Source organism: Molothrus ater, chromosome 20 (assembly GCF_012460135.2).
Source record: "Molothrus ater isolate BHLD 08-10-18 breed brown headed cowbird chromosome 20, BPBGC_Mater_1.1, whole genome shotgun sequence".
Lineage (NCBI taxonomy): Eukaryota > Metazoa > Chordata > Aves > Passeriformes > Icteridae > Molothrus > Molothrus ater.
Genome location: NC_050497.2, coordinates 5,621,035 through 5,645,741, shown reverse-complemented (window position 1 = coordinate 5,645,741; position 24,707 = coordinate 5,621,035). Strand labels below are relative to the sequence as shown.

The window sequence follows — 24,707 nt, the reverse complement described above, 5'->3', positions numbered from 1 at the left end:
GGCGGGGGCCTGGCTGCCCCTCGCAAAGATGGCGCTGCCCCCTCCCTCATGCGACGTGGCGCGCGCTGCCAGCTTCAAAGATGGCGGTGGCGGCGTCGCGGGGGGGGGAAGGGGGGGGGGTCCGTGACGGCCCCGCCCCCTGCCCTGGGCGGCGCGCGCGGTGCGCGCGGGGCGGCGCGCACGCGGCGGGGATGGTGGCGCGGGGGCTGCGCGCGCTGCGCGGGGCGCTGCGGGCCGGGCGGCGCCGCTTCAGCACGCGCCCCGCGCGCGCCCCCGCCACCGACTACCAGGTACCGCGCGGGGCCGCGCGCCGGGCGGGCACGGGGCCGCGCCAGCGGCGGGGCTGCGGGGCCGCGCGGGGCGGCGACAACGCACCCCGTCCCCTCGTCCCCTCCTGATCCCCCCTCCGCCGCCCCCCGCGGCCCCCCGCCGTACCGGCTGCCGCCCGCCACCGGTCCCCGCTTTCTGCTAGGGTCACCCCGCAAAGCGCCGTGCCCCGTAGCAGCAGCGGGCGAGCCCGGCCTGCAGCGGTAATCGCGGCGTGTCCCGGCCGCACGCGGCTGCGCCGGATGCCGTGGGGATGGCGGCGCTGCCCGGCGTGGAGCGGTCCCGCTCGGCAGAGCTGAGCGCTCCCGGTGTCAGTGCCGCTGTCTGTCCGTTGTCTGGGTGGAGTGTCCCCGCACTGGGGACGTGGGTTGGTGTCCCAGCTGCCGGGTCCTCTCTGCAGCTCACGTCCCCTCGGCGTGGCTTTGGGGGGCTCGGTGACAATGGTGACCTCTCAGGCGTGCCGTGCCGTGCCGGTGCTGCGTTGCTGCTTCATTAGCGCCGCTCATTAAACACCAGCCCTTGGAGCGCTGCCCGCTCCGGCCGGCGGCGACCTTGTCCCCGTGGGCAGCGCTGGGAGCCGGCCTGGCCCGTCCCGTGCCCCAACGCGGGGCCAAGGGGCGCCTGGGGAGGGGCGGGTAACCCCTGCCCATAAGTAGCCTGGCCCCGTGACGGGATCTGGCGCTGCCGGCACATCCCCGCGGCACCATGGCAGAGATGTTGCCGGCCTGGGTGACCAATGACACCGCCGAGGGGACTGAGCCCGAAGGGGTGGGTCAGGGTGCAGCGGACTGTGGGCAGAGCGGCCACAAGGCTGCTGTGTTGGGCACTATCCCGACTGCTCTGGGCGTCTTTCCAGGATGCAATCCGGATGCTCAATACCCTGCAGACCAATGCCAGCTACCTGGAGCAGGTGAAGCGGGAGCGTGGTGACCCCCAGGCCCAGCTGGAAGCCATGCAGGGCTTTTTGGAGAGGAGCGGGCTGAAGGTGAAGGGCTGATCCCCGTCTCTGTTCCCCCTGTCCTGGTAGCAGTGCCGCCATGCTTGGTGCTGGCTGCCCTGGGGGTCTCACAGGGTGGTTGAACTCTTACAGGTCGAGGACCTGGATCGACTGAACATCATCCACGTCACGGGGACGAAGGGCAAGGTGAGGCAGGCGGGCGGTGCTGTGGGGGGCTCAGGGGACACTGCTGCTGTCTGTGGCTCTGTTTTTGCCCCTGCTCTGGAACAGGGGGTTTAACACAGCTGTCTCCTCAGGGCTCAGCGTGCGCCTTCACTGAGTGCATCCTCCGCAAGTACGGGCTGAAGACAGGTTTTTACAGGTGGGCATGGGGTCAGGAGGGTTTTGAAGGGCCAATGGGGCTGTGCCTGACTGCCCCCTGCTCTGTGCCCCCTGCTCTGTACCCCCAGTTCCCCTCACCTCGTGCAGGTGCGCGAGCGGATCCGCATCAATGGGCAGCCCATCAGCAAGGACCTCTTCAACAAGTACTTCTGGCTGGTCTACAACCGCCTGGAGGAGACCAAGGTGAGGCAGCTGGGTTTGTGGGGGTGCTCCCTCCCTTGGGTCCCCGCTCCCAGGGTCGTGTGCTCACCCTGCTCTGCCTGGCAGGACCCAGCACACGCCAGCATGCCGGCCTATTTCCGCTTCCTCACCATCATGGCCTTCCACGTCTTCCTGCAGGAGAAGGTCAGTGGTGGTGGCCTCCAGCTTGTGACAGAAATGTCAGGTTGGTGGGGACCTCAGGGAGGGGGGAATTGGGTCAGAATTTGTGTGGATCAGGCTGTCATGGCTGTAAATGGGATGCTGTGCCAGGTGGATGATGCCCCCACAAACAGGGGTGTGCTCAGGTGTGGGTTTGGAAGGGCTGGTGGCAGGGACCTGTCTCCACCCACATCCCTGAATCCATGGGGGCATTTCTTGCTGGTGGCTCTGATGGCTCATGTCCCTCTGTCCCCAGGTGGACCTGGCAGTGGTGGAAGTTGGCATTGGTGGCACCTATGACTGCACCAACATCATCAGGTAGGAGCTGGCAGGGCTGAGCCTGGCCCCAGGGCTGCCAGGGCCTGATGTCCCCATGGCATAGGGGGGAACAGCAGGGACACTGTGATGCTGCATTCCCAGGGCACCAGTGGTGTGTGGGGTCTCCTCCCTGGGCATCGACCACACCAGCATCCTGGGGGACACCATGGAGAAGATCGCCTGGCAGAAGGGGGGCATTTTTAAGGTAGGGAGATCTGGTCTTCTGTCTCCTCTTGTGTTTTTGGGGTGTGTTCCCCCATGTTACCCTGAGCACCCCCTGTCCTCCCCAGCCTGGCGTGCCGGCGTTCACTGTGGCGCAGCCGGAGCGGCCGCTGGAGGTGCTGAGGGAGCGAGCCCAGGAGCGCAAGGTGAGTTGCTGGTGGGGGTGTGGATTGGGGGATACCCCATCCCATGGCAGGGGGGCTCAGCCTGCTCTCCCCACAGTGTCCCCTGTACCTCTGCCCGGAGCTGGATGACTTTGAGGAGGGCTGCCAGGCGCTGGAGCTGGGGCTGGCAGGTGCCCACCAGCGCTCCAACGCCGCCCTGGCCTTACAGCTGGCACGGACGTGGCTGCAGCGCCGTGGCTGCCAGGGTAAGGCCTGGAGATGGGGATGAGGGCCAGACCCCACCAGGGCTCCTGAGGGCTCAGTGGCATGCCTGTCCTGCCTAGGTCTTGGAGAGCTGAAGGAGGTGCCACCAAGCACGGAGCTGCTGGGGAGGCCAGTGCCACTGGCTCCTGCCTTCCAACTGACTGATGCCATGATCCAAGGTGCAGTATGGCCATGCCAGGACCCCCTCCCTCACCGTGTCATAGGGCATAGCAGGGCCATGCTGGACCCCAGCCCGTGCCATGTGTGCTGGAGGGCACACTCTGCCCCACACTGGATCCCCACGGGGTACCAGTGCTGGGGAGGGTATGGGGGTCCCAGCCATGCCCTGTGCTCCCCCAGGCCTGCGGGACACAGAGTGGCTGGGCCGGACCCAGGTGCTGTCCCACGGCCCCGTGACCTGGTACCTGGATGGAGCTCACACCACCAGCAGCATCCAGGCCTGCGTGCGCTGGTTCCGCCAGGCCGCCCTCAGCCAGGACAAGCCCCATGAGTAAGGAGGGGATGCAGAGGGGGGCACACCTCGTGGGGGTGTGGTGGTGGTGGTGCTGCAGGTCCCCTGGGGGCACGGGCCACTTGCCCTTTCTCCCTGCAGTGGTTCTGAGGTGCGTGTGCTGCTCTTCAATGCCACAGGCGACCGGGACACGGCGGCGCTGCTCAAGCTGCTGGTGGTGAGGTTTGGGGGGCACCGGGGGGGTCACTGTGCCCGGGTGCCTGGGTTCTCTGCCGGTTCTGGGACCTGCTTTGCTGAGGGTGCAGGGAGCCACGAGGTGGAGCTGGCACCCTGTTTATCTGTCTGTCTGTCCACCCATCCTGCTGTCCCGGGGTGTATCCCACCTCAACTGCCCCCTGCAGGGGTCTCACAGTCCTGGGTGTGGGAGGGGACTTGGATCATCCCCTGCCCCATTCCCTGTAACCCCGCTGGTGTGGGACTGCCCCAGTGGAAATCCCATGGGTGGGTCCTGAGGGTTCCCACAGTGCTGATTATTCCTGTTTCTGCAGCCCTGTCACTTTGACTATGCTGTCTTCTGCCCCAACTTCACGGAGGTGTCGGTGGCCAACAATGCAGGTGAGTGATGGGGAGACAGGGTCTCCCCCATCTTCCCTTTCTGATCCCTCCCAGCTCCCCCTGCAATCCCTGACTGCTGCCTCCATCCCTCCCAGACCAGCAGAACTTCAACGTGACGCTGGAGAACGCCCTGACCCGCTGCCTGGAGAACCAGCGGACATGGACGAGGCTCCTGGAGGAGAAAGTGGGGCAGGACCCCTGGCTCCCATCCCCGCTGCGGGTGGGGGGGCTGCTGCAGCCGGCCCCCGCCCGGGGCTCCCTGCTGCTGGTGCCCCCAGCCCCCCGGCCCCTCAATTCCCCGGCGCTGGTGTTCCCGTGCCTGGCGCAGGCGCTGCGGTGGGTGGCCCAGGGCAGGGACCCCCAGCTGGCCGCCCCCTCGGCCTCGGGGGCTCACCCCCACCCCGCGGCCAGCAGCGGGGCCGTGCTGCTGCGGGAGGCGGCGGCCGTGCGGGTCCTGGTCACCGGCAGCCTGCACCTGGTGGGAGGAGCGCTGCGGCTGCTCGAGCCCGCCCTGTCCCAGTGACGGGCACGGGGCTCGGCACCTCTGTTTACATGAAGCACCAGTTTAGCCCCCGGTGATGCTCAGAGGCATCTGGAGGGGGACGTGGGGCTCCCCCCCACACCATCCTGGCTTGGCTGTTTTCACCCCAGTGCCTTTTGCCTGTGCCCTTCCCGGGACACTGTCCATGGGGGGATGCTCCTGGTCTCCATCCCCGCCCTAGTCAGAGTGACTGGGGGGACCCCCAGGGTTTGGGGAGCTGCCCCAGGCTGTGATGAGCTCCAGTGCCTGGTAGGTGGGAGCCTCAAGCTCAAGTGGCAAGGCTCAGCGTCAGGGCGCAATTAATTTAACATAGGGAAGGTTTTTATTATTATTGATAAGAGTTTGTAACTTGGACGGGGAGCTGGGGGGAGTGGTGGGTTCTGCCCATCGTCCTGTGGGAGGGCAGCAGCCTTGCACCATCCTCCACAAATAAACCTCTTGCTGCTCCCACTGGTGCCTGCTGCCTTCCTGGGGGGAGGCAGGAGGGGCACGGGGGTCACCCCAAGTGCTGGGGCATGTCCAGGGGGCGCCCACTTCTTCCCCCCCCATTTGATGGGGAGCCTCGTGGGAGGTTTTGGCAATAGCTGCTCTTTCTGCCTCCCCACTGCAGCGGGGGAGCCCAGGGGGGGTTACAGGGTGCCCCCCCCCGGTGTGGGCTGCCCTCAGGGGGCCAAAGCATTCACTGAATGAGTAATGGAGGCCCCCTCTGGGCTCAGCCTGAGATTTGGGGCAAAAAATCAGCTTAATGGCACTGGGCTGGCTCCCCAAGTCCGTTGGCCGGGGGCTGTGCAGGCTCGGGGGGGCCCAGGGGCGTCAGGCCATGCTGCTGGTGGAGCAGGGGGTGCTCTGGGTGCTGCCAATGCTGTGGTTGGTGCTGCTGCTCTCCGAGGCTGGCGCCGTGCTGGAAACTGGCTGCAGTTTGGAGATGGGACCTGGCTCACACCGCCCGCCATGGGGAACACCAAGGGGAAACCACACTCAGGGCAAACAGTGGTGGCCTTGGCTCAGCCCCAGGGACCCTCCAGCCCTCGTGGATCACTCCCCAGCTGACCCCTGAGCCCCTGGGATGGAGATAAGCATGAGACACCAGGAGCAGGAGGGAGGGCAGATGGCAGAGGGGACCCCGAGGAGCTGTAGACACCTGGCGCAGGGTTATTCCCCTATAGCACTGTACACATGAGGGCAATGGAGCAGCCTGGTCTCTGACTCATCTGGGGACTTTGGCCAGGAGGGAAAAATGGGCAACCCAGTAAGGGACACTCGGGGGCCCCCCCATCCCACCACGGGGGCCCCCAGGGTGCTGGATACTCACGGGTGTGTGAGTAGATGTACCAGAGCACGGCAGTGAGGAGCGCCCCGATGAGGAAGGCGCCGAAGGTGATGCCCAGGACAGCACCCAGCCCCAGCCCACGGTCTGTGGGAGGACAAGGCTATCAGCACTGCCACACTGGGAGAGTCCCTCTCCCCCTCCCATTCCCATCCTGACCACCTCCCTGGCCCTGAACTCACAGTTGAGCGGCCTCCAGGCATCCTTCACTCTCACCTCCAGCACCTTCTCGAAGATGGTGTCGTTCTGTGGAGGTGGAGGTTGGGGTGAGAGGGGGGACATGTGCACCCCCAGGCTCTGCAGGCCAGGGAATGTTGCTCCTGCATGGGCTCCATCACCCAACAGCATGGGACAAACCCATCAGACTGCAATGGGGACCAGCCTGGTGGCATCCCAGGGTGGGGAGGGGGTTACACTGACCTGCAAGCCGGCCTTGCACCGCAGGAAGGCAGAGAAGGGGATGTGCCCGCCCTCAGGAACGCTGTAGGTGAAGCGGAAGCGCCAGACCTTCCTGCCGTGGCTGCTGGGGGGCCCCTCCAGCACAGCCACCCCTGCTCCCCGTGCCTCCCCACCCTGAACCAGCAGCACAGGCTCCCGCTCGGAGGCCACCAGCCAGCACTCCTTGAGCTGCAGGTCAGCTGGGTGATCCATCCACCGCATGGACGCCTGCACGGGTGGGAGCGGGGCACACGGTCAGGGTCGGTGCCCCAGGCAGGGCTCACTGCCCCAGCCTGGGCTCTGGACAGTGGCAGTACCTGCACAAAGGCCTCCTTGTTGATCTCCAGCTCCGTCTGCGGCGCCTTGAAGTCAGCGGTGGGGAAAAGGCGCAGGAAGAGCTCCCGTGGGATCTCGCACTGGAAACCCACCTGCAAGAGGGGGGCAGCACTCAGGGGGCACCCAGCACCTGTCGGAACCCAGGACGTTCCTCTGGCTGCCCTGGAGGGCTCGAGACCCTTGCAAGGGGCTCAGAGACCTCGGCACAGAGTCAAAGACATCTGTGCCTTCGATTTTAACCCATGGAAACAATTACCAACTTTGTGCGAGGATTTACAAGCCACAAGAGTTTGAGTAGAATGATAGTTAACTTGTCACAGGGTGAAAAAGCAGAATTTTGGGGTTTTTAGAATGAGGATTCAAGAGGCAAATGGAGGAATCTGGGTGTGTCCTGTCTTTCTTCTTCTTCTTCTTGGCCTCCATCTTCTGCTGTGATGGTGGCGCTTTTGGATTGGTTTAGAGTAGAGACAGACTGTCTAACATAGGTGATAGGTATTGGAAAATTACTGTAAATAAAGTACACATAGTTTCTAGTATAAAAAGCTAACACCACCCCAAGGGCAGTCAGCGTGCCTCAACCCGACCTGCTGGACAGATCTCAGCAGGCCCAAAAAAGAATGTGATAGATAAGAGAGAATAAACAACTTTGAAAACCAGAACTGAGGAATCTCAACTTCTTTGGTTGCGAGGCTGGGAAAAAAGACTCTTTAACACCTTGGGAGCCATTCCAGCAACACAAAACCCGAGAAGCACCCAGCTGGCAGTGCCATCTGCACCTTCTCCCACCCCTGGACATGCTGGGAAACCTGGTTCTTACCCGCACGCTCCGGAGCACGGCATCCTTGGCCAGGCTGAGGATGAGCTGTGAGAAGGCAGAGGGCTGGGTCAGTCAGGTGGTACCCATGGATGGGATGGGATGGGATGGGATGGGATGGGATGGGATGGGATGGGATGGGATGGGATGGGATGGGATGGGATGGGATGGGATGGTCCCACCCACACTCCCCCTCCATCTCAGCCCTGGCCTGCACTATGATGTTTCCAGCCATGCAAAAGCAAGGAGGTCCTGGTGGAGAAGCCCCCCCTCCCCTTCATGGGCCATCAGTGGGGCTGGAGGCAACACCCCCAGCTAACCCCCCTCTCACCTCATTGTTGGCATAGCCCCTGCCCTCCAGTGAGGTGCCACAGTGGCTGAGGGGGCTTTTCAACATGAAGTGGGTGGCATTTTTCTCTGCCTGGCAGCGGATGTCCCTCAGGGTGATGTTCACCACGTCCTTGATGGGCTGGGAGGAAAGCACACTGTGGTCACCCACTGCCTGGGGACAGCCCCGTGCCACCCACCCCAAGCACCCAGAGGAAAATGAAACTTCTGAGTGATTTTGGTGGACATTAGCACCTCTGTCCACCCTCCTCACCTCCAGGTAGGACCTGATGATGACAATCTCCATGGTTTCATCTGTGCACTTCCAGGGCTTGAGTGTGCGCAGCACCTGGTGGGGCAGGTCTGGGGGCTGTGTGATGACAGTGGAGGTGGTGCTCACAGGCGTCTTGACTGTCTCTGCAGGACAGGGAGATGGGGGGGGCTGAGTGGGAATGCTGGAACCCCCCATCCCACCCAGCCCTGGGCTGCTGGGGGTCTCACCGTGCTCATGAATCTGCAGGCTGATGTGGGTGCTGGCAGGGATGGCAGAGTAGGAGGCAATGACAGTGTAGTTCTTCTCAAAGGCTTCAGCAATGAGGCCCTGCTCTGTGTCAGGCAGGGGATTCCCAGGGATCAGCATGGGGAAAAGAGGCATCTTGTAACTCCCAGAGACCTGCAGTGAGGAGAAAAGGGGGGAACACAGAGGGGCTAAGTGGAGACAGGGACAGCTGAGGGTGCACAAGGCAGGGATCATCCCAGTAATGAGGGCTTGCAGCAAGGGGGCTGCCACTTGCCCGTGTCTAATGTCTCCAGGTGCCCTCCTGCCACCTTCCCCATGACACCAGCATCTCCTGGGCACCTGGCAGACCCCTCGGTGGGGGTGGTGGGGAAAACATGTTCCCCTCAGCATACCAGTAACTGGATGTTGCACTCTGCGGAGAGGAACCAGGTGAAGTTGGCCTTGCTCTGCAGGATGAGGATCTGGTTGCCAGCAGAATTCTGAGAACAGCTCAGAGACAGGTTCACCCCTGAGATGGAGGAGCTGCAAAACCACAAGACCCCCATTCTCAGCATTCCATACCAACCGGTCCCACATCCAACTCGGGATGTGGGGCTCAGCCTTTGGGAAGCCCAACACCTTCCCAAGCATATCCAAGCATATCCCCCTGCCTGTCCCACTGCTGGCACTGTGGTACCTGGGCTCCGACTGCAAATGGATGATGTGGGCAGCCCTGGTGCTCTGGGCATCACTGCGTGAGCAGCTCTTCACCCCGTGGAAGAAGACCTCAGCCTCAAGGTGCAGAATGGCATTGAAGTTCTCCTGGGGAGTGCACTCTGGAGGGCTGTGGGCATCTGTGTAGGTGGCAGGGTGATCAATACAGGGCTCAGTGGGTGGGAGATGCTCAGGGCCAGGGGCATCAGTCCCCATGGCATCTCCCTGGGAAGGTACTTTGCCCCAGGAGGTTGTCACCCTTCTGGAACAGGGAGACCATTCCTGCCCACTCCAGCCCCCCAGTGCTAACCCCCAGCCTCACTGACCTTCTCCCAGGTGGAGCTGGAGCCTGCGGGGGTCCTGCAGTTCACTGTAGGATGTGATGCCCCCATAGGTAGCCAGAGCCCAGGCCAGCAGCTGCTCCTCGCTGGAGATGATGGGTGGCTCAGGGTTTGGTGCTCTGTTGGTGCTCTCTGGGATGAGGCGGGCGTCCTGTGGGCCAAGTGACAGCCTAAGCCGGGGTGAGGAGCAAGGTCATCCCTCCCTTACACAGGCTGGCATGGGGAAAGCAAGGAAAACCTTTCCCCTCCACGTGCAGGATACAAATGTGAGCCTAAAACAGGTGAGTGTCCCTGGAGCCTGGGCTGGGGGTCACCCCAGATAAGTGGGGATTTTGGGGCTGTGAGCTGGGAGCAGAGAGAGTGGCTGGTGGCACAGGGAGGGCTCAGCCCACTTTATTATTAGCCACAAACAAAGCAGGAGGTTTATTTTGCTAACAAAGCGCCCGACCCCGGCTCAGCTCGCTGGAGCCAAACCCCATCCCTGACCTTCCTCCCGCCGGCCGGAGGAAATGGGAGCTTTTTCCAGCCCTGTGCGTCATTCCCTGCCTGGCCAGCGCAGTGCTCAGCGCCGCCAGCAATGCTCGGGAGCGTCCCCTCCTCCCCGGGGCACCACAAGCATCGTGGCTGGTGATCAGGGGGACCAGTCTCCGCCAGTGACCCCCTCAAACATCCCCATGGGTGGCCCGAGCCCTGCTGCCCCCCGGGGTTGTTCCTGTTGTGGGGCTGTGGCACTCACGGTGCGGATGATCAGGTTTGAGCACGGGGAGGTGATGGCGGCAAAGCAGCGGCTGCAGAGGAGGATCAGCACTGCTGGCCGGCTGCAGGCATCGGCTCGTGGGGTGACTGTCACCGTCAGAGGGGCAGGAGAGGCCTGGGGGGAAGAGGAGAGTGTCACCACTGTGGCCACCAAGCCCCAGCTGCTGTCACCTCCCTGGCTGCCCCCTGGAGCCCGAGGGAGCAGGGAGAGCCCTGAGGCTGGCCCTGAGATGAGCCATGGCTGGGTTTTGGGGCAGGGATGCCATGTGTGTTCCTACACTGGCAGGGCAAACACGCCCTGGCTCCCCCAGGCAAGGGACCAGCGAGATGCCCACCTAGAAGATGGTGTTATCCCCACACTGGTGTCCAGGACATAGTGAGGTCTAGGCACCCCCTTCTTAGGCACCAGGGCATCCTTGAACTAGAGACTAATTAATCTCTGCACTGGCTGTGACAGTGTCACCCCACTGTGGGCTGGGGTATCCCCACACTGAGGACTGGAGCATCCCCACCCCGGGCACCAGAGCATCCTCACTGTAGGTACTGGGGTATCTCCCACTGAAGACTGGAGCATCCCCACCCTGGGCTCTGGGGCATCCCCCTGGCAGGTTTCCCAGCCCCATCCCAGCGCCGTGCAGCTGCTCCAGGCTCAGGTGTGTCCGTGCTGCAGTGCAGGAATGCCTGGGCACAGAGGTGGCACACACCATTCCTCGTGGCTAGCACTGCCTGGTTGCCTCTAGCCGGAAATCCGGATGGGGAAGTCAAAACTCCAGGCGCTAAGTTTGGCAACTGCTGCCTGAGTAACTGCTCGCAAAGTTCCGAGCAGAGGGAGAGGAGAAGGCAGGGGAAGCCAGCCGGGGACGGGGCGGGTGGAGGCTGCTGCCCGTGCCCTGCACAGGGCTAGCGAGGAATCCCGGCCTCCCGGCCGCGGCCCCGTGGCAAGCGTGGGTGGCCAGGGACCCCGGGTGGCCCCGAGTGTCGGGGAGGAGCTGGCGGCTGTTTTTCCTGCCGCGTGTTTTGTGGCGCTCCATTGTTTGGCTGCGCGAGTGGCGGGAGCCTCGGCGCTCCCCGCCGCCGCCTTTCGGGTTATTTTTTTTCTTTTTCTTCTCTTTTTTTTTTTTTTTCATCGTGGGGATCTGCTTATAGAAAGCGGCTTCCAGTAATTCTTCTATAAGTGGAGCCGTGTCCCTGCCCAGCTTCCCCCGTGCGCCGCGGGGCTCAGCGCCGCAGCCGTGACATCAGTGCGTGTCCCCTGTCGCCGCTGGTGACAACCCCGGGGCACCCCCGGCCCTGGCACCCGTCCAGGATGCCAAGGCCAGGTTACACCGGGCTAGGCCAGAGGGGTCCTTGCGAAACCGACCCTCCCCAGCGCCTCGTGGTCTGGCTCCCCCTCTGCTCCAAAAGCAGAACTGGGAGAGCTGGGAGGTGGCAGGGAGGGGGGAGTGTGGCGCCAGGGCTGGGCCAAAATCGGGTGCTGGGCCCCAGCCAGCGTGAGGGAAGCCTGTCTGTCCTGCAGAGCTGCCATGCCAACCCATGAGTTGGTGCAAACCCACCCAACAGTGCCAGCCAGTGCCAGCGCTGGCCCTGACACCGCCCTTGTCCCAAAGCACCCTCAGTGTGGTTATCACCCCTCAGCATGGCCATGCCAGCTCTGGCAGACAGGTTTCTGCTCGATTGGACACCTTATAATGATGTGCCTCCTTCATCGCTTCACTCTTTCCTCCATGCCTCCCTTCACCCCTCCTTCCATCTCTTCCTCCATCTCTTCCTCCATTCTATCTTCTGTCTCTTCCTCCCTTCCACTTTCCACCCATCCCTCTCTCCCTCCCAAGTGTGGTCACCACTGGGTACCTGTGGCTCTGCCCAGCCCCTGAGCCAGAGCCAGGCCACCTTCACAGAGAAATGGGGTGTCCTGAGGTGTCCAGCACAGGAATATCTGCTTTGGCAGCATGGGCTATAGAGAATTTGCCTCCAAAATCTTTACATTCCCAGCAGGGGCAGAGATGCCCAAGGCTGTGCTTGGAGGAGAAGCTTGGACAAGGTGCCATGGAGGAGGTTAATCCACTGCTCCTTAATTGGAGGAAGGTTTTCACAGCTGGACACTGTGCCAGCTGAGGGCAGTGACAGGATGGCAGTGCTGTGGTGACAGTGTGAAGTACAGTGTAAGGAATTCTGCGGGGATGTACTGGGACCCCTCTGGCTCACCTTGGACCACTTGACGCTGAGCACATGGACTTCATGGTCAGTGCCCATGGAGCTGTTGCTGACACATCCCCGGGGCACCGTGCTGGTGGCATAGGAGAGGGTGATGGATGGCTTCTCTGTCACGGGCTGCAGGTCACAGCCCTCGGCTCTCCCGGGGCCTGTGTGGAAAACAAGAGACCGTCAGTCCCTGCCGCACGGATGTGGGGTGACACAGCGCGGGGGGACACGATGCAGGAGGGGGCTGAATCCCTGCCAGCGCCGGCGCTGCCCCCTCAGCCTCAGCCCCCAGCCCGGCGTCAGCCCGGCCCCTCCGGGACCATCGGCTACGTGTCCGCCACCGCCAGCCCCCTCCGCAACCCCGTTAATGACCCTTGGATCCGGGCTGGAAAAATCCACTGTCCCCGCTCGGCGCTGCCCGTGCCAGAACTCGCACCCAGCCGCCCCCAGGGCCGGGGCGGTGGCGGAAGCCCCCCCGCATTCCCCGGCCGCAGGAAAGTGGGAAGCGCAGGTATGGAAATGGCTGTAAAGCTCATCCTCCCGGCCGCTGAGGCGTGAGCTTTGCCCCATCCCAAAGCCCCCGGCGGCGTGCGGCGAGCGGGGCCGGCCGGCGGCTGCCAAGGGAAATCCTGAGCGCAAACAGCCATTTGAAGGCCTGATCCTGTAAATCCCCACGTGCCTCGACAGTTTCCTCCCTGCCTCAGGCAGCCCTGCTGTGGCCGGGCTGTCCTTAACTTGGCCCCGAGGAGTCATCTGCATCCATGGGTGCTGCCTTCCAGGAGGCTGGGAAGGACAGACCCCCATGGTCTGTCAGCCCACAGCTGGGCTTCTAGGGGCTTTCTATGGGGAGACAGTGCCTGGGATGCTGTGTTTCCTTTGGAGGTATCCACTGAGTTCTATCCCTTCCCACTCCAACTTTTCCCATCCTTGGTGGCTCCAGCCAACGCACCAGGAGGTGACTGGACCAAACTCCAGTCCACCCAGCCACCCCTATCAGGACTGGGGCTACAGGGTGTTATGTCACAGACATCTTTTATGAAAAATCCTTTCCTTAAGATTTTTCCTCCTGAGAAGCTGAGAGGCCTCAAGAACAAAATGTAAACAATGATTATCTGCTGCTGTGGAAGGCAACAGGTAAATCTTTGATTGCCCCATGTTAGTTGTTTCTAATTAATGGCCAATCACGGTCAGCTAGCTCAGACTTTCTGTCCGAGACACAAGCCTTTGTTATAATTCCTTCTTTTTCTATTCTTAGCCAGCCTTCTGATGAAATCCTTTCTCCTATTCTTTTAGTATAGTTTTAATATAATATATATCATAAAATAATAAATCAGCCTTCTGAAACAGAGTCAGATCCTTGTCTCTTCCCTCCTAAGACCCCTGTGAACACAGTCACAGTGTGATGCTCCAGGTCACTGAGTTTTTGGGATCAGCACCCTGCAAAAGGCCGTTCCATCCAGGCCGTGCCCATCACGGTGTCCCTGACCTGTGTCTCCCTGCTGGGGTGGCCCGGTGGTGGTGGCGGGGTCACGGCACAGACCCCCGGTGACGCCGCCGTGGGCCCACCAATTGTCCGGTGCTTCCTCCCCCCCGCGCGGCCGCAGCATCGGGAGGAAGATAAACAGCCGCTTATCTGGGCTCCGCAGGCTGCGTCCCTCTTCCCTTCCACTCCTGCCCCGACGGCACCGGGCACGGCTCCGGCGCTGCCGGGCACAGCACGGGCAGCCCGTGGCTCCCGGGGGAGCAGCATCCCCCGGGATGGGCAGGCAGGGCTGGGGGCCGCGGCCGGGATCGCCCCCGGCAGGGCAGGGATGCCGGCGGAGGGGATGGTGCCAGGCGGGCACTGTCTGTCTGTCCCTGGGGAAGGCAGCGGGCTCCAGCATTATGTCAGGATCAGATAAGGGGGCTCAGCTGGGCCGCCGGGGCGATCAGATAAGGGCACTGTTATTTTTGTACTCCAGGAAAGGGAAAAAAAAATTAAAAGGAAGAAAGAAAGAAAATCCACTTTATGTTTTTCCAACCCGCATTCTCCCTGGCTTTGGTGCTGCTGAGATCAAGGAGCAGGGATAGTCCCACTGTGGCTCCCCCGTGGGTCATGGGCTGGGGGAAATTCCTGGGATTTTGGGAGCAGAGAGCAAAGCTGGGGTGTGGGATGCAGGGCAAGGGTGACTCTGGCAGTGCAGGATGCCCATGGAATGGGCAGCACCACTTTGGCACCCTTGCATCTGGCAGTGTTGCCTTGGTACTTGTGTAACGAGCTGATCCAGGACAGGAATGGGGATGGATCCTGCACTGAGAGGGAATTGGCATCCCCTGAGCCACCACTGGCTGTTGGACCATGCTGAGGTGGCACTGGGGGGCAGATGATGGGTGGATGGGTCCAGACTTCGAGCCTGACACAAACCACATCATTCCTGCCACTCTCTAACTCAGACAGGTGCCAAGAAGCCTCTCCCCAGAGATGGGAGGGGTGACCCAGCACCATGCTCACCCCACGGGGAGCAGTCCTGGCCTCTGTTCCCCCTCTGGAATCTGGCTGTGTCTGTGAGACACCCTGACACTGCACCCACCAAGAGCACCCCAGAACAACATCACTGCACCCACCATGGACATCCCAGTCCCACATCACTGCACCCACCAAGAGCACCCCAGTCCCACATCACTGCACCCACCATGGACATCCCAGTCCCACATCACTGCACCCACCATGGACATCCCAGCCCCATAGCACTGTGCCCACGGCTATGGGGCGCTCAGTCCCATAGCACTGTGCCCACTGTGGGCTCCCAGCCCCAGAGGCTCCTGTGAGGAAGAAGCAGCCACTGGACAGGATGTGGTGAGTAGCACAGGTAGGCAGGATGGGGACCACGTGTCACAGGTACACAGGACATGGAGCATGTAGCACAGACACTCAGCATGGGGACCACATGGCACAACTGCATAGGACAGTGACAATATGGCACAGTCATAGAGGATGAGGTCCATACAGCACAGCTGCATCCCTTAGGGGTGGTATGGCCAGAGGAGATGGGCTGTTTGTATGGCAGAGTGACACAGGGACCATACAGACACATACAATAGGGACTGTATGGCTCCATTACAGAGCACAGGGACTGTGTGCCACAGCTATGTTGGATGGGAATCATACAGCACAGATAAATAGGACAGGGACCACAGAAACACACATTCAGGGTGGGGACCATGTGGCACAGCTGTGTAGGACTCAGCCCATACAGCACAGCCCTGTTAGGGCATGCATGGCACAGCCATATAGGGAGGAGACTGTTGGGGATGAATACAAAGGTCATGGACACATGGCACTGCTACATAGGACACAGGTGACATTGCACAGCTGTGTGGGATGAGGACCAGATGGCACAGCTGTGTGGTATAGGGACTATACATCAGAGACAGGGAGGACAAGGCCTCTGTGGCACAACAACACAGGATGTGCCACACATATGGCACAGCTATAGGATGGGGACTGTACAAGAAAGCGACAGAGGACACAGACCTTACTGCACATCTACATAGGACAGGGACACCATGGCACTGCCCTAGGGCAGGGACAGTGGCACAGCTACAGGATGGGCACCCAGCCTCACAGTTACACAGGACACAGACCTTCCTGTACATCTACAAGGATGGAAACTGTATGGCACAACTACAGGGGACATGGCCCCCACGGCACAGGGACCGTCTGGCACAGCCACCAGACAGGGCTGTGATATAAGAGAGGGGGCACCAAGCCTGGCAGCGGGGCCACCCCAGCACCACCCATGAGCAGTGACCCCTGAGGTGACCAGGAGGGACCAACCCAGCCAGGACACTCAGTGCCGCTGGCCCCAGCCTCTCTGGGCGGCTGCTGCCTCCCCAGTTCCCTTCCCCCTGCCAGCAGGCGCTGTCCCTGAGTCCCCCAGCTCCCTGTCCCCCAGCTCCATCAGCACTGGGGTCCCTCCCTGAAATTCCCCCTGTGGCTTTGCAGGGATCTCGGCGTGGCTCCGACTGCTCCCGAGGTGTCTAAGCCCCCTGCTCCCATTTAGGCTTTAAGGGTTTTTCCCGTTTCTCACCCTCAGCTCCATCCCCACATTCCGTATGAGGTTTTAAGGGTTTTTTCCCATTTCTTTTCAGCTCCAGTCCCACATCCTATGTGAGGATATAAGGGTTTTCTCCCATTTCTCCTCCCCATCCCCTGGTCAACTCCTCCATACTCCGAGGTGATGGGGACCAAAGCCACCCCAGCTCCCCCGTGTGCCACCGTCTAGGTCAGGACTCAGCCACGGCGCCTTCAACACCTCCCACGCCCAGTGACGCAGCCGGGATTTCGGGGGTCCCAGGGAGCGGCAGGGCTGTGCTCGGCGTGTTCCGGGAATCGGGGTGGGTTCGTTCCTTCCCACACGGACGCTGCTCCCTAAAACCTCCTCTCCCGGGGGGTTCCCGGGGGTGCCAATCTGTGCCTGTGCGGGCACAGCCGGGACCCCTTTGGCCCCCGATCCGGAGTCCCCGGTGGTCCCGCCGCGGCTGTCCCGTTCCCGGGGGTCCCGTCCCGCTGTCCCATCCCGCGGCTCTCATCCCCGGGCTCCGGTTGCCCGGTGCCCCTCGTCCCCACTCACCCGGGCGGCCGAGCAGCGCCAGGAGCAGCGGCAGGAGCGGGACGGAGCGGGGGCCCATGTCCGCCTGCGGCCGCTCCCCGGGAGCCAGCGCCGAGTGCGGGCGGCGGCAGCGGCAGGAAACCGACTCCCTTCGGAGGAGGGTCCGCGGCGGAGGAAATGCCGCTGGCGGCGCTGGGGCCGGGCCGGCGGGGCCGGGGGGGCGGAGAGGATGGACGCCCCCCTCCCCCGGAGGCGCCGTGCCTCAGTTTCCCTACAGCGCCGTGCGGGGCTGCGCCTCCGGAGGGGGAAGGAGGAAGGCACTGGTACCCAAGCTAGGTGCCTCCAGGGCCTCCCAGGGCTGGCACTAGTGAGTGGAGGGTTGGACACAGTGGTTCTGGTGAGGTCCACCCACCTAAATTATTCCCGAGCTGCCCCAGGCCATGGGGAAGGGGCTGCCCCCGACATTCAGCCCCCCCTGCTCCCGATCAGCCCCCTGGCAGGGCCACCTTGGCTCAGGCTGGTGGCTGCCCCATGGATGCCCAGGCTGGCGGGCAGGTGGAAGCCCCCGAGCACAACTCCCTGCTTTGTCTGTACCCTCGGCCAGGCCACAGCTGGGGCTGCCCGGACACCCCCACCCGGCAGGTGGGCTGGGGGTCAGGAGATCCCCTGGGACAAGGGGGCCTGGGTGAGGGAGTCACGGGCAAGGGGGCCACAGCTGAGCACGGCCAAAGGGGCACCAGGGGCCCCCTTGTGTACTCCTGCCCCATTCCTCCCCACACCTCTGCTGGCCGAGGTGAGAGCCCTCACACAGCAATCAGTGGGGCTGGGACCCTCACGCCGGGGGTGGGCGCAGGCCCCTGGAATGGGGTCGATTCATGGTTCAGGGGCATGGGGACAGAATGGAAACGTGCCAGGGAAGTCAGCGACGCCTGTCCTCAGAAGCCAGGATGGCCCCGGAGATGTCTGTGACCGAGGTGAGCAGCAACCATGTCCCATGACAGAGCACTGCCATCTCCTGGGGACCGCGGGGACGGGTGCTCACCCGGGCATGGGGACAGGCATGGGGACCGGGACCCGGCACGGGATCCTCTGGGGCCCTCGCACTCCTCTCTCCGCGGTGACACCTCAGGGCAGCGACTAAGAGACCCTCGGTGATGGGCACTGGGACGGTGGCAGCCACAGGGTGACAGAAGGAGGGTGGCCGTGGCTGCGGGGGAGCCACATGTGCAGCCCCCTGCACCCATTTGGCCCAATATCTTCCACCCTCGCAGCATATGGGATGGCCTTGAGATTTCAAACCAGAGGAAAAGCATCTAAACATCCACACCAAGCACTCAGGGCTGTACTGGGGAGCAGAGCAGGGCTCCTGTCCCACTCCCTACCCAGGGAACCACCTGGGGAAACTGAGGCACACTCACAGCACACCCAAAGAGGGCTGGAACCACCAGAAAGATGTCTCTCCCCACTCCTCAATTTGAGGCCGTGCTGTCCCAAACCACACAACCCCTCTGCCTCCTTGTCCCACCAGCACGGGCGGGCCCCAGCCCTGGATCGCTGTCCTGGCAGTGTCCCAGCCCGGCCGGATGGCTGCATCCTTCCTGCCCGCCTGCCTCCCCGCAGTGCCCCGCCTCTGCCAGCGGCCCGTGGCCCCGGAGCACGGGGCTGACGTCGGCCTGACTGGTGAGTTTGGGTTTTCGTCTTGGGGAGTTTTGTTTTTTCCCTGCTGGCTTCCTTTCTCCGCTCTGACTCCTTGGCCTCGTGGCCTTGGCTGACCCCAGCGCTGCCGCCCCTCCTGCCCTCCCAGCCCCCTGGCTCCGTGCCCAGCTCACAGCAGCCCAAAAGTAAAGTGGTGGGGGGCCCTGCTGGGGTTGCAGCTCTGCTGCCTCCTGCCCTCACTGTGGCTGGGTAAACCCTGTCCCCAAGCTCCACTGCAGCCCCTCTGCTATGGCGTCGTGCCTGTGTGGTTCTGTGGGTGCTGGGGAGCCCCACATCCCCTGTCCCCCACACCAGCACCCCCAAGTGCCTGTCTGTTGGGGTCTTGTGACTCACCACCAGTCCCCCAGCCAGGAGGACACCCAGCCTGGTGGCTGGGCTCACCTGGGTGTCCCCAGAGCATTCCCTATCCCCCAGGGTAAGGGCTGAGCTGTGAGTGTCCAGGCACAGCAGGACAGGGTACACCCCACTCCAGGGCATTGTGCCTCTACCAAGCACCACAGCGCAGCCACTGCGTACCCCAAAAACCCCTGACAGCCAACAGAAACAAGGAAATGCCAAGGCATGAAAGTGCTGGAAATCCCCATCCCAAATCCGGTCGCCTCTAGCCCCTGGCAGGCAGTGGGAGAGCTGGGAGGCATGTGCAGGACACACACCCAGACACCAGGGGGTTCAGCAATCGGGACAGAGCGACGGAGGCCGGGACTGGCTGGAGGATGCAGGCGCAGGCTCCCTGCAGGCACGGATTGGGAAGCCGGGGCGAGCGGCCGGGATGCTCCCTCCCTTCCTCTGAGCGCAGCATCCCGCTGCCCCGGCGGGATAAACACCCGCTTCCTGCCCTTAATCAGCTCCAGAGGGGCTGGGGGGAGGACAGAGAGGCAGAAAAAAAAAACAAAAAACAAAAAAACCCAAAACCTCTGGAAAGAAAAACTCATTTCCTGCGACAGAAGAAAAAGATAAAGTCTGGATTCATTACAGTGAACTTTACTGGGGAGAGACGGGAAAGAGCCAAACACAATGTCCTTGAAATTTCCTCCGCACGGCTCCGTCCACGAAAACAGGATAAAGCCGCTTCCGCTGTCTCTGCTGGAGTGCACTGGGGGGAACTGGGGCTGGGGGCTGCTTACAGGCAGTCGAGGTGGGTGCAGACCTGCTGGAAAACCTCCTCCACAGAGCCCTCGGCGTTGAGCTGGGTACAGAGGGGACAGCTGGGGGATTTGCCCGAGGGCTCTCATCCGAGAGCAACTGGAACTCCCAAGGATGCATTTTAGCCATGGGTGAAGAGACCAGGGCTCGCTTAGGGCAAAGGGGTGCAGGCCATCCTTGGAGGGGGTCGTGTTGGGAATGAGAGGGGTCAGGCCCATCCCAAACTAGACAGGATTGAGTCTTCCTGCTTCCCTCATGATCCCCATCCAGCACTTCCCCTCCCCTGGGACACAAGCCCCAGGCTGTGGGGCTGGGGGTGCTGGCATCGGCCGCGTTCCCGCTTACCTGGCGGACAATGCCTCTGCTCTTGTAGAAGGCAATGACAGGCTCAGTGGCCTTGTAGTAGGTCTCCAAACGCTTCTTGATGGTCTCCTCATTGTCATCCACCCTCCCGCTGGTCTCTCCTCTCTTCAGCAGGCGTTTCACCATCGTGTCCTTCCCTGCATCCACGTAGAGCAGCAGCGTGGGGGGCGCGATCTGTGCACAGAGGGGACGTGGCTGTCACCACACTGAGTTGGTGTGGCTCTGGTTTCGTTTGGGGGGGTGGTGGTGGTGGTCAGCATGAGGGTCACAAATGTCCCCACACCACCCTCTCTGCCTCCATCCACATGGGTCTGGGGGCCAGCAGGACACAGAGACATCCCCACACCATCTCCTGCCTCCCACTGCTTTGGTCTGGGAGCCACCAGGACACTCTTCCACTGGCCTCCAGGGCCATGTAGAGGAAGGCAAAGCACACTGCAGCCAAGCCCTGGCTCTCTGCCATCACCATCATGTCAGCACTGCTGTCACACTCTGTCAGCCTGAGGACACCCTGGTCCCTCCCGCTGTGCTCTGGGCACAGGCTGTCCCGAGGCAGGGGGACCTGCTGCCCAGTTTAGACCCTTCTGGGATGTGATCTCTGCTGGGATGGGGAGCCCAGGCTGCTGCTGGATTGAGTCCCTGTGCTAAGCTGGTGTGTGGCACAGCCCAGCACAGCACAGCACAGCACCAGTCCTCACCTTCTTCTCAAACTCCTCTCCCTGCTTCACCTCGCGGGGGTATCCATCGATCAGGAAGCCCTTGGACACATCTGCTTTGGCCACCATGGCATCCCTCAGCATGTCCAGCACTGTGTCCTGGAGGGGGAGGACAGAGCTGCTACAGCTGATATGGGACAACAGGACTCCCACCCAGCATCCCTGGGTCCCTGCAGCAAACCCTGCCCTGGGATGGCAGGGCCAGAGATGCCTGAGCCGTGTGCTAACCATTACTGCGGTGGCCCCACTGCCACCCCTGCACACCCCATAATGTGACAGCTGGTGGCTGGTAGGGACTCACCAGGGGCACCAGCTCTCCCTTCTCCATGATGGCCTGCAGCTTCTTGCCCCGCTCCGAGCCCGAGCTGACCTCTGCCCGCAGCAGGTCCCCCGTGGACAGGTGGGTGTAGCCATACTTCTGCACGATCTTCTCACACTGTGTCCCTTTGCCCGAGCCAGGGCCACCTGCAAGGCACACGTGTGGCCCCAGCCATGGGTAAGGAGAGGGAGGGTACACAGGAGCAGCAGCACAGACACACACAAGCCCTCAGAGCTCAGTGACATGTCTGTTGGTGTCCCCAAGCCCAGCACCAAGGGGATGGACAGAGCTCCTCGTGGTTGCCCAAGTGCTTGGGGGTGACACGGGCTGCTGGGAATTGGCATGTGGGCACCACACCCTGATGGCACCTAAGGTTTTGTCACATTACCTCCCAGGAATTTGTTGTCACATCAACCCCCACTGGTTTACTGCCACATTACCCCAGATGCTGCCACCCCATGTGTGGCCAGAGGTGCCCTCCTGGGGGCACCATACCCATGTGGACTCAAGGAGCCAAGCTGGAGCCATGGCCATCCCACAGTGCCTGGGAATAGCCCAGTCTCAGCCTCCAGTCCTGTTTCCCCAGCCTAGAGGTACAGGGAAAAGGCCTGGGCTGACCCCACCAGTGACAGGATCCAGACATAGACTTACCCACCACAAAGATGATTTTGTGCTGCTTGAGCTTTTCTGGAAAAGAAAAAAAAAAAAATTATCAAAAGCCAAAAGGTCCATCAGGGAGTGAGGTGTCCCCAGGGGGTGCCAGATCCAGGGCAGGCATCCCTGGGGATAGAGGGGCCCGATCCAGGAGAGTCCTGGGGGGAAGATGGAGAGGGAAGCAGACGTGTGTCCTGGTCACCTGGGCAGGCTGGGATGTGTGGCCACGTCTGAGCACAAAGACCCCATGGCACCTCGGCCATGGGGCTGGAATTCCAGTGCCACGTGGTGTCCCAAAGGTGCTCATTGTCCACGGCTCCACTGCAGGCAGGGACTGGCCTCATCCATCCCTGTGGCCGGCTCCTCACCCCGCTGGGCTAACTGGGGCCATGGCAGCCTCGGCTGGCACGGCCACCTCGAGCACCTGGCACAACCCCGGCAGTCCCTGGACCCCAGCATCGGTGCCTGGACTTGGTGGCCGCTGTGCAAGTGGCACTGAGCGCCCCATCCCCTGCCCAGCACCCTGGCACAGGGCTCTCAGCACCTGTGGGGTCTGTGCACCAGCCGTGGTGTGGGGCGATGCCAGGGTGTGATGCCGAAGGGGGAAGCAGAGCTAAAAATAAAGTTGAGCTGCTCTGGGGCCACTTTCCCATCTCCTGATTACAGCTGGATGAAATTTCAACTCCTTGGCACCCAGAACTCCCCAGAGCTGGGGATGGAGCCAAGAGTCTGGCAGGGACCAATGGGATGTGGGGCATGTGGGGGGGCTGGAGGGACATGGGGAATGGACAGAAGGAGGGAGGCAAGGACACAGGGGCACGTGGAGGGGGGAAGGCAAAGAGGACCAGGGCTGCACATAATGGGGACAAATGCAGGGACAGAGGCAGGGAGGGAAGGGGAATGCAGAGGGGGTGGATACAGGGGGGGCAAGGGGATGGATGCAGGGGGGACCCAAGGGGTCGGATAAAAGGGGACAGGGGCATGCAGAGGGGATGGGTGCAGGGGGGACAAAGGGGATTAATTCCAGGGGGGGATTGATGCAGGGGGCAACCAAGGAAAAGGACACAAGGGAGACAGGGAGATGCAGAGGGAATGGATGCAGGGGACACTGAGGGGACAGATGCAGCTGGAATGCATGCAGGGAGATGGATCACTCACCTGTCGCCATGCTGATGGTTCAGGCACAGAAGCACTTAAGGCTGCCAGGAAAGAGAAGGATAAACAACTCAGCACATCAGGTCACCAAGAGTCTGGGGAGAAAAAGGGTCTCCTTTTTTGGCCATGATGGTGCCCAGCTTCAAGCCCAGACTGGGGAGATGGGAGAGAAGACACAACTCCTGGCTCGGCCCAGGAACAGGGAGCTGAGGGATCCCTGCTTCTGCGGCCATCACTCACCTGGCTCCCAGCAGTCACCCTCCGCATCCGGCTGCGGTAAGGGCATCCCCATGCCGGGTGACGCGTGGTGACGTTGCCGGCTTCCTCCCCTGCCCTGCCCACATCCCAGCCTGGGGTGCTGCCCGACAGCAGGAAACCCGCGTGGGATGCCCGGTGCCACCACAACACCGAGGGATGGAGGCAGCACCCCCAGCTCCCCACGGGCTGGTTTCAGGGGGGTGTCCTAAGGAGGGGGGTGCAGCACCCCATGGCACCCCCAGGACCTGGAGGGTGTGTTTGGCCACCCCACCTGCCCACACCCAGCCCCGCAGCACCCGAGCTGCTTGGCCACTGTGCGTCACCCCGAACCGGCCGGACGGGGTGCAGGGAGGGGGCATCCCGCGGCCAGAGGAGCCCGCGGCCGCTGGCAGGTCGTGTTACAGCCTCGAAAGGGCAGGGGCTAAGAATGGCCGGGCTGAAACCGGCACCGGGTCACATCCCACCGGCGCTGCGCGGACAAAGTCCCGACATGTCCCCCAGGGGCTTTGGGGAGCGCGGGACCCGCGGGTCCCTGACTATGGGGGTGCTGAGCCCCAGGACAGCTGGCAGCAGTCCTGGTGGGGTGACAGGGGGCTGCGGGCCTCAGAGCGAGCTGCGTGCCTGGTCCAGTGCGGTGCCACGGGTGCCGGTGAGGGCGGTGTGCAGGTGACCGGTCCGGAGGCGAGGGGGGGCGCTGACCCGCTGGGGCCGGGGCCGGGGAGAGGGCTCAGGGTGCCCTTGTGCCTCCCCAGCCAAGGCCCTTGCGGGCTGCACCCGGGGGTGCCCCAGCGATCTCAGCTCCAAGCCACCCCTCCCATCCCATCCCATCAGACGGAAGGGGAATGCGCGCCGCAGCCCCTCCCGGGGACCGAGCCCCGCACCGGGCTGCTCCAGCGCCGCTGCAGTGCCCCCGCCACCCCCGGCAAGCGCCAAGCCAAGCCCCCCGCGGTGCCCACCCTGGCCCGGGGGTCCCGCACCGACCTGGCCCCGCCGCCGCCGCCGCCCGGGCCCGCCGGTACCGCTATTTATAGAGCACGGCGGCGCGCGGGGCACGCCGGGAGCGCGCGGCACCGGCGGCGCGAGCGAGCGGCGCGGGGGCACCGGGAGGGACGGGCGGGGACACGGGGGGGGGGGGGGCGGGCACGGCCGAGGCAGCGCCGCCCGCACGGGCAGCGCCGCGGAGAGCGCGGTTCAACCCCCCCGGCTCGGGGGTGCGGGACCGCCCGCGAGGGGAGCCCCACCCGGCCCGGCCCGGGGTCTCCGGGGCGCCTCCGCCCCCAGCTCCTCGGACGGGAATGCTTTTCGTGTCACTGTCCTCGTGTCGCCTCCCCTCTTCTGCCCCCATTCCGTTCTCATGTCCCCATCCCTATCCCCAGTGCCCATCCCTGTCCCTGATGTCCCTGTCCTTGTCCCTAATATCCTCATGCCCCCATCCCTATGTCCCCATCCAATCCCCACGACCTCATTCCCATCCC

General features: G+C 62.8%; 3 protein-coding genes across 7 annotated transcripts; 1 reads left to right on the top strand and 2 right to left on the bottom strand.

Annotated features, from left to right (window-relative positions):
• The first annotated feature begins 207 nt into the window (after positions 1-207).
• On the top strand, positions 208-5,012 carry FPGS (folylpolyglutamate synthase). 2 transcript variants are annotated; one of them, XM_036394160.2, is made up of 15 exons: positions 208-290; positions 1,184-1,312; positions 1,418-1,471; positions 1,582-1,646; positions 1,735-1,849; positions 1,934-2,011; positions 2,283-2,344; positions 2,447-2,549; positions 2,635-2,712; positions 2,789-2,936; positions 3,015-3,113; positions 3,295-3,445; positions 3,548-3,623; positions 3,955-4,021; positions 4,117-5,012. In XM_036394160.2, the coding sequence occupies exons 2-15, from the start codon at positions 1,196-1,198 to the stop codon at positions 4,542-4,544; spliced, it is 1,641 nt and encodes a 546-aa protein (XP_036250053.1). In that variant the 5' UTR covers positions 208-290; positions 1,184-1,195; the 3' UTR covers positions 4,545-5,012. The 2 variants fall into 2 exon arrangements, with proteins under 2 accessions (XP_036250053.1, XP_036250052.1); XM_036394159.2 differs by lacking the exon at positions 208-290 and having other exon boundaries at positions 972-1,312.
• Positions 4,862-17,036, bottom strand: ENG (endoglin). 2 transcript variants are annotated; one of them, XM_036394158.2, is made up of 15 exons: positions 16,930-17,036; positions 12,320-12,477; positions 10,095-10,229; positions 9,344-9,509; positions 9,001-9,157; positions 8,717-8,846; positions 8,306-8,477; positions 8,079-8,221; positions 7,809-7,946; positions 7,481-7,525; positions 6,645-6,755; positions 6,310-6,555; positions 6,072-6,135; positions 5,875-5,976; positions 4,862-5,494 (listed from the first exon to the last, which is right to left on the bottom strand). In XM_036394158.2, exons 1-15 carry the CDS (start codon positions 16,985-16,987, stop codon positions 5,376-5,378), a joined length of 1,944 nt encoding a protein of 647 aa, XP_036250051.1. In that variant the 5' UTR covers positions 16,988-17,036; the 3' UTR covers positions 4,862-5,375. The 2 variants fall into 2 exon arrangements, with proteins under 2 accessions (XP_036250051.1, XP_054372954.1); XM_054516979.1 differs by having other exon boundaries at positions 4,862-5,474; positions 16,930-17,016.
• Positions 17,037-19,589: 2,553 nt separating this feature from the next.
• AK1 (adenylate kinase 1) lies at positions 19,590-24,283 on the bottom strand. Of its 3 annotated transcripts, none has more exons than XM_036393749.2 (7): positions 24,214-24,283; positions 22,978-23,018; positions 21,817-21,852; positions 21,148-21,311; positions 20,829-20,945; positions 20,113-20,304; positions 19,590-19,810 (listed from the first exon to the last, which is right to left on the bottom strand). In XM_036393749.2, exons 2-7 carry the CDS (start codon positions 22,985-22,987, stop codon positions 19,745-19,747), a joined length of 585 nt encoding a protein of 194 aa, XP_036249642.1. In that variant the 5' UTR covers positions 22,988-23,018; positions 24,214-24,283; the 3' UTR covers positions 19,590-19,744. The 3 variants fall into 3 exon arrangements, with proteins under 3 accessions (XP_036249642.1, XP_036249643.1, XP_036249644.1); XM_036393750.2 differs by lacking the exon at positions 24,214-24,283 and adding an exon at positions 23,215-23,239; XM_036393751.2 differs by lacking the exons at positions 22,978-23,018; positions 24,214-24,283 and adding an exon at positions 22,022-22,178.
• Positions 24,284-24,707: the final 424 nt, after the last annotated feature.

What these genes read in the sequence shown, in the direction of transcription:
- ENG (XM_054516979.1), bottom strand. Translation starts at nt 16,987, where the DNA reads ATGGGCCCCCGCTCCGTCCCGCTCCTGCCGCTGCTCCTGGCGCTGCTC. An exon ending in TCATCAGGTCCTACCTGGAG is followed by an intron (nt 7,947 to 8,078) that starts GTGAGGAGGGTG and finishes CTTTCCTCCCAG; the next exon opens with CCCATCAAGGACGTGGTGAA. An exon ending in GGTGCAAGGCCGGCTTGCAG is followed by an intron (nt 6,136 to 6,309) that starts GTCAGTGTAACC and finishes CCACCTCCACAG; the next exon opens with AACGACACCATCTTCGAGAA.
- AK1 (XM_036393751.2), bottom strand. Translation starts at nt 22,163, where the DNA reads ATGAGGCCAGTCCCTGCCTGCAGTGGAGCCGTGGACAATGAGCACCTT. An exon ending in CAAAATCATCTTTGTGGTGG is followed by an intron (nt 21,312 to 21,816) that starts GTAAGTCTATGT and finishes TGTGCCTTGCAG; the next exon opens with GTGGCCCTGGCTCGGGCAAA. An exon ending in GAGAGGAGTTTGAGAAGAAG is followed by an intron (nt 20,305 to 20,828) that starts GTGAGGACTGGT and finishes CTCTGTGCACAG; the next exon opens with ATCGCGCCCCCCACGCTGCT.
- FPGS (XM_036394159.2), top strand. Translation starts at nt 1,064, where the DNA reads ATGACACCGCCGAGGGGACTGAGCCCGAAGGGGTGGGTCAGGGTGCAG. An exon ending in TCACGGGGACGAAGGGCAAG is followed by an intron (nt 1,472 to 1,581) that starts GTGAGGCAGGCG and finishes CTGTCTCCTCAG; the next exon opens with GGCTCAGCGTGCGCCTTCAC. An exon ending in ACCGCCTGGAGGAGACCAAG is followed by an intron (nt 1,850 to 1,933) that starts GTGAGGCAGCTG and finishes TCTGCCTGGCAG; the next exon opens with GACCCAGCACACGCCAGCAT.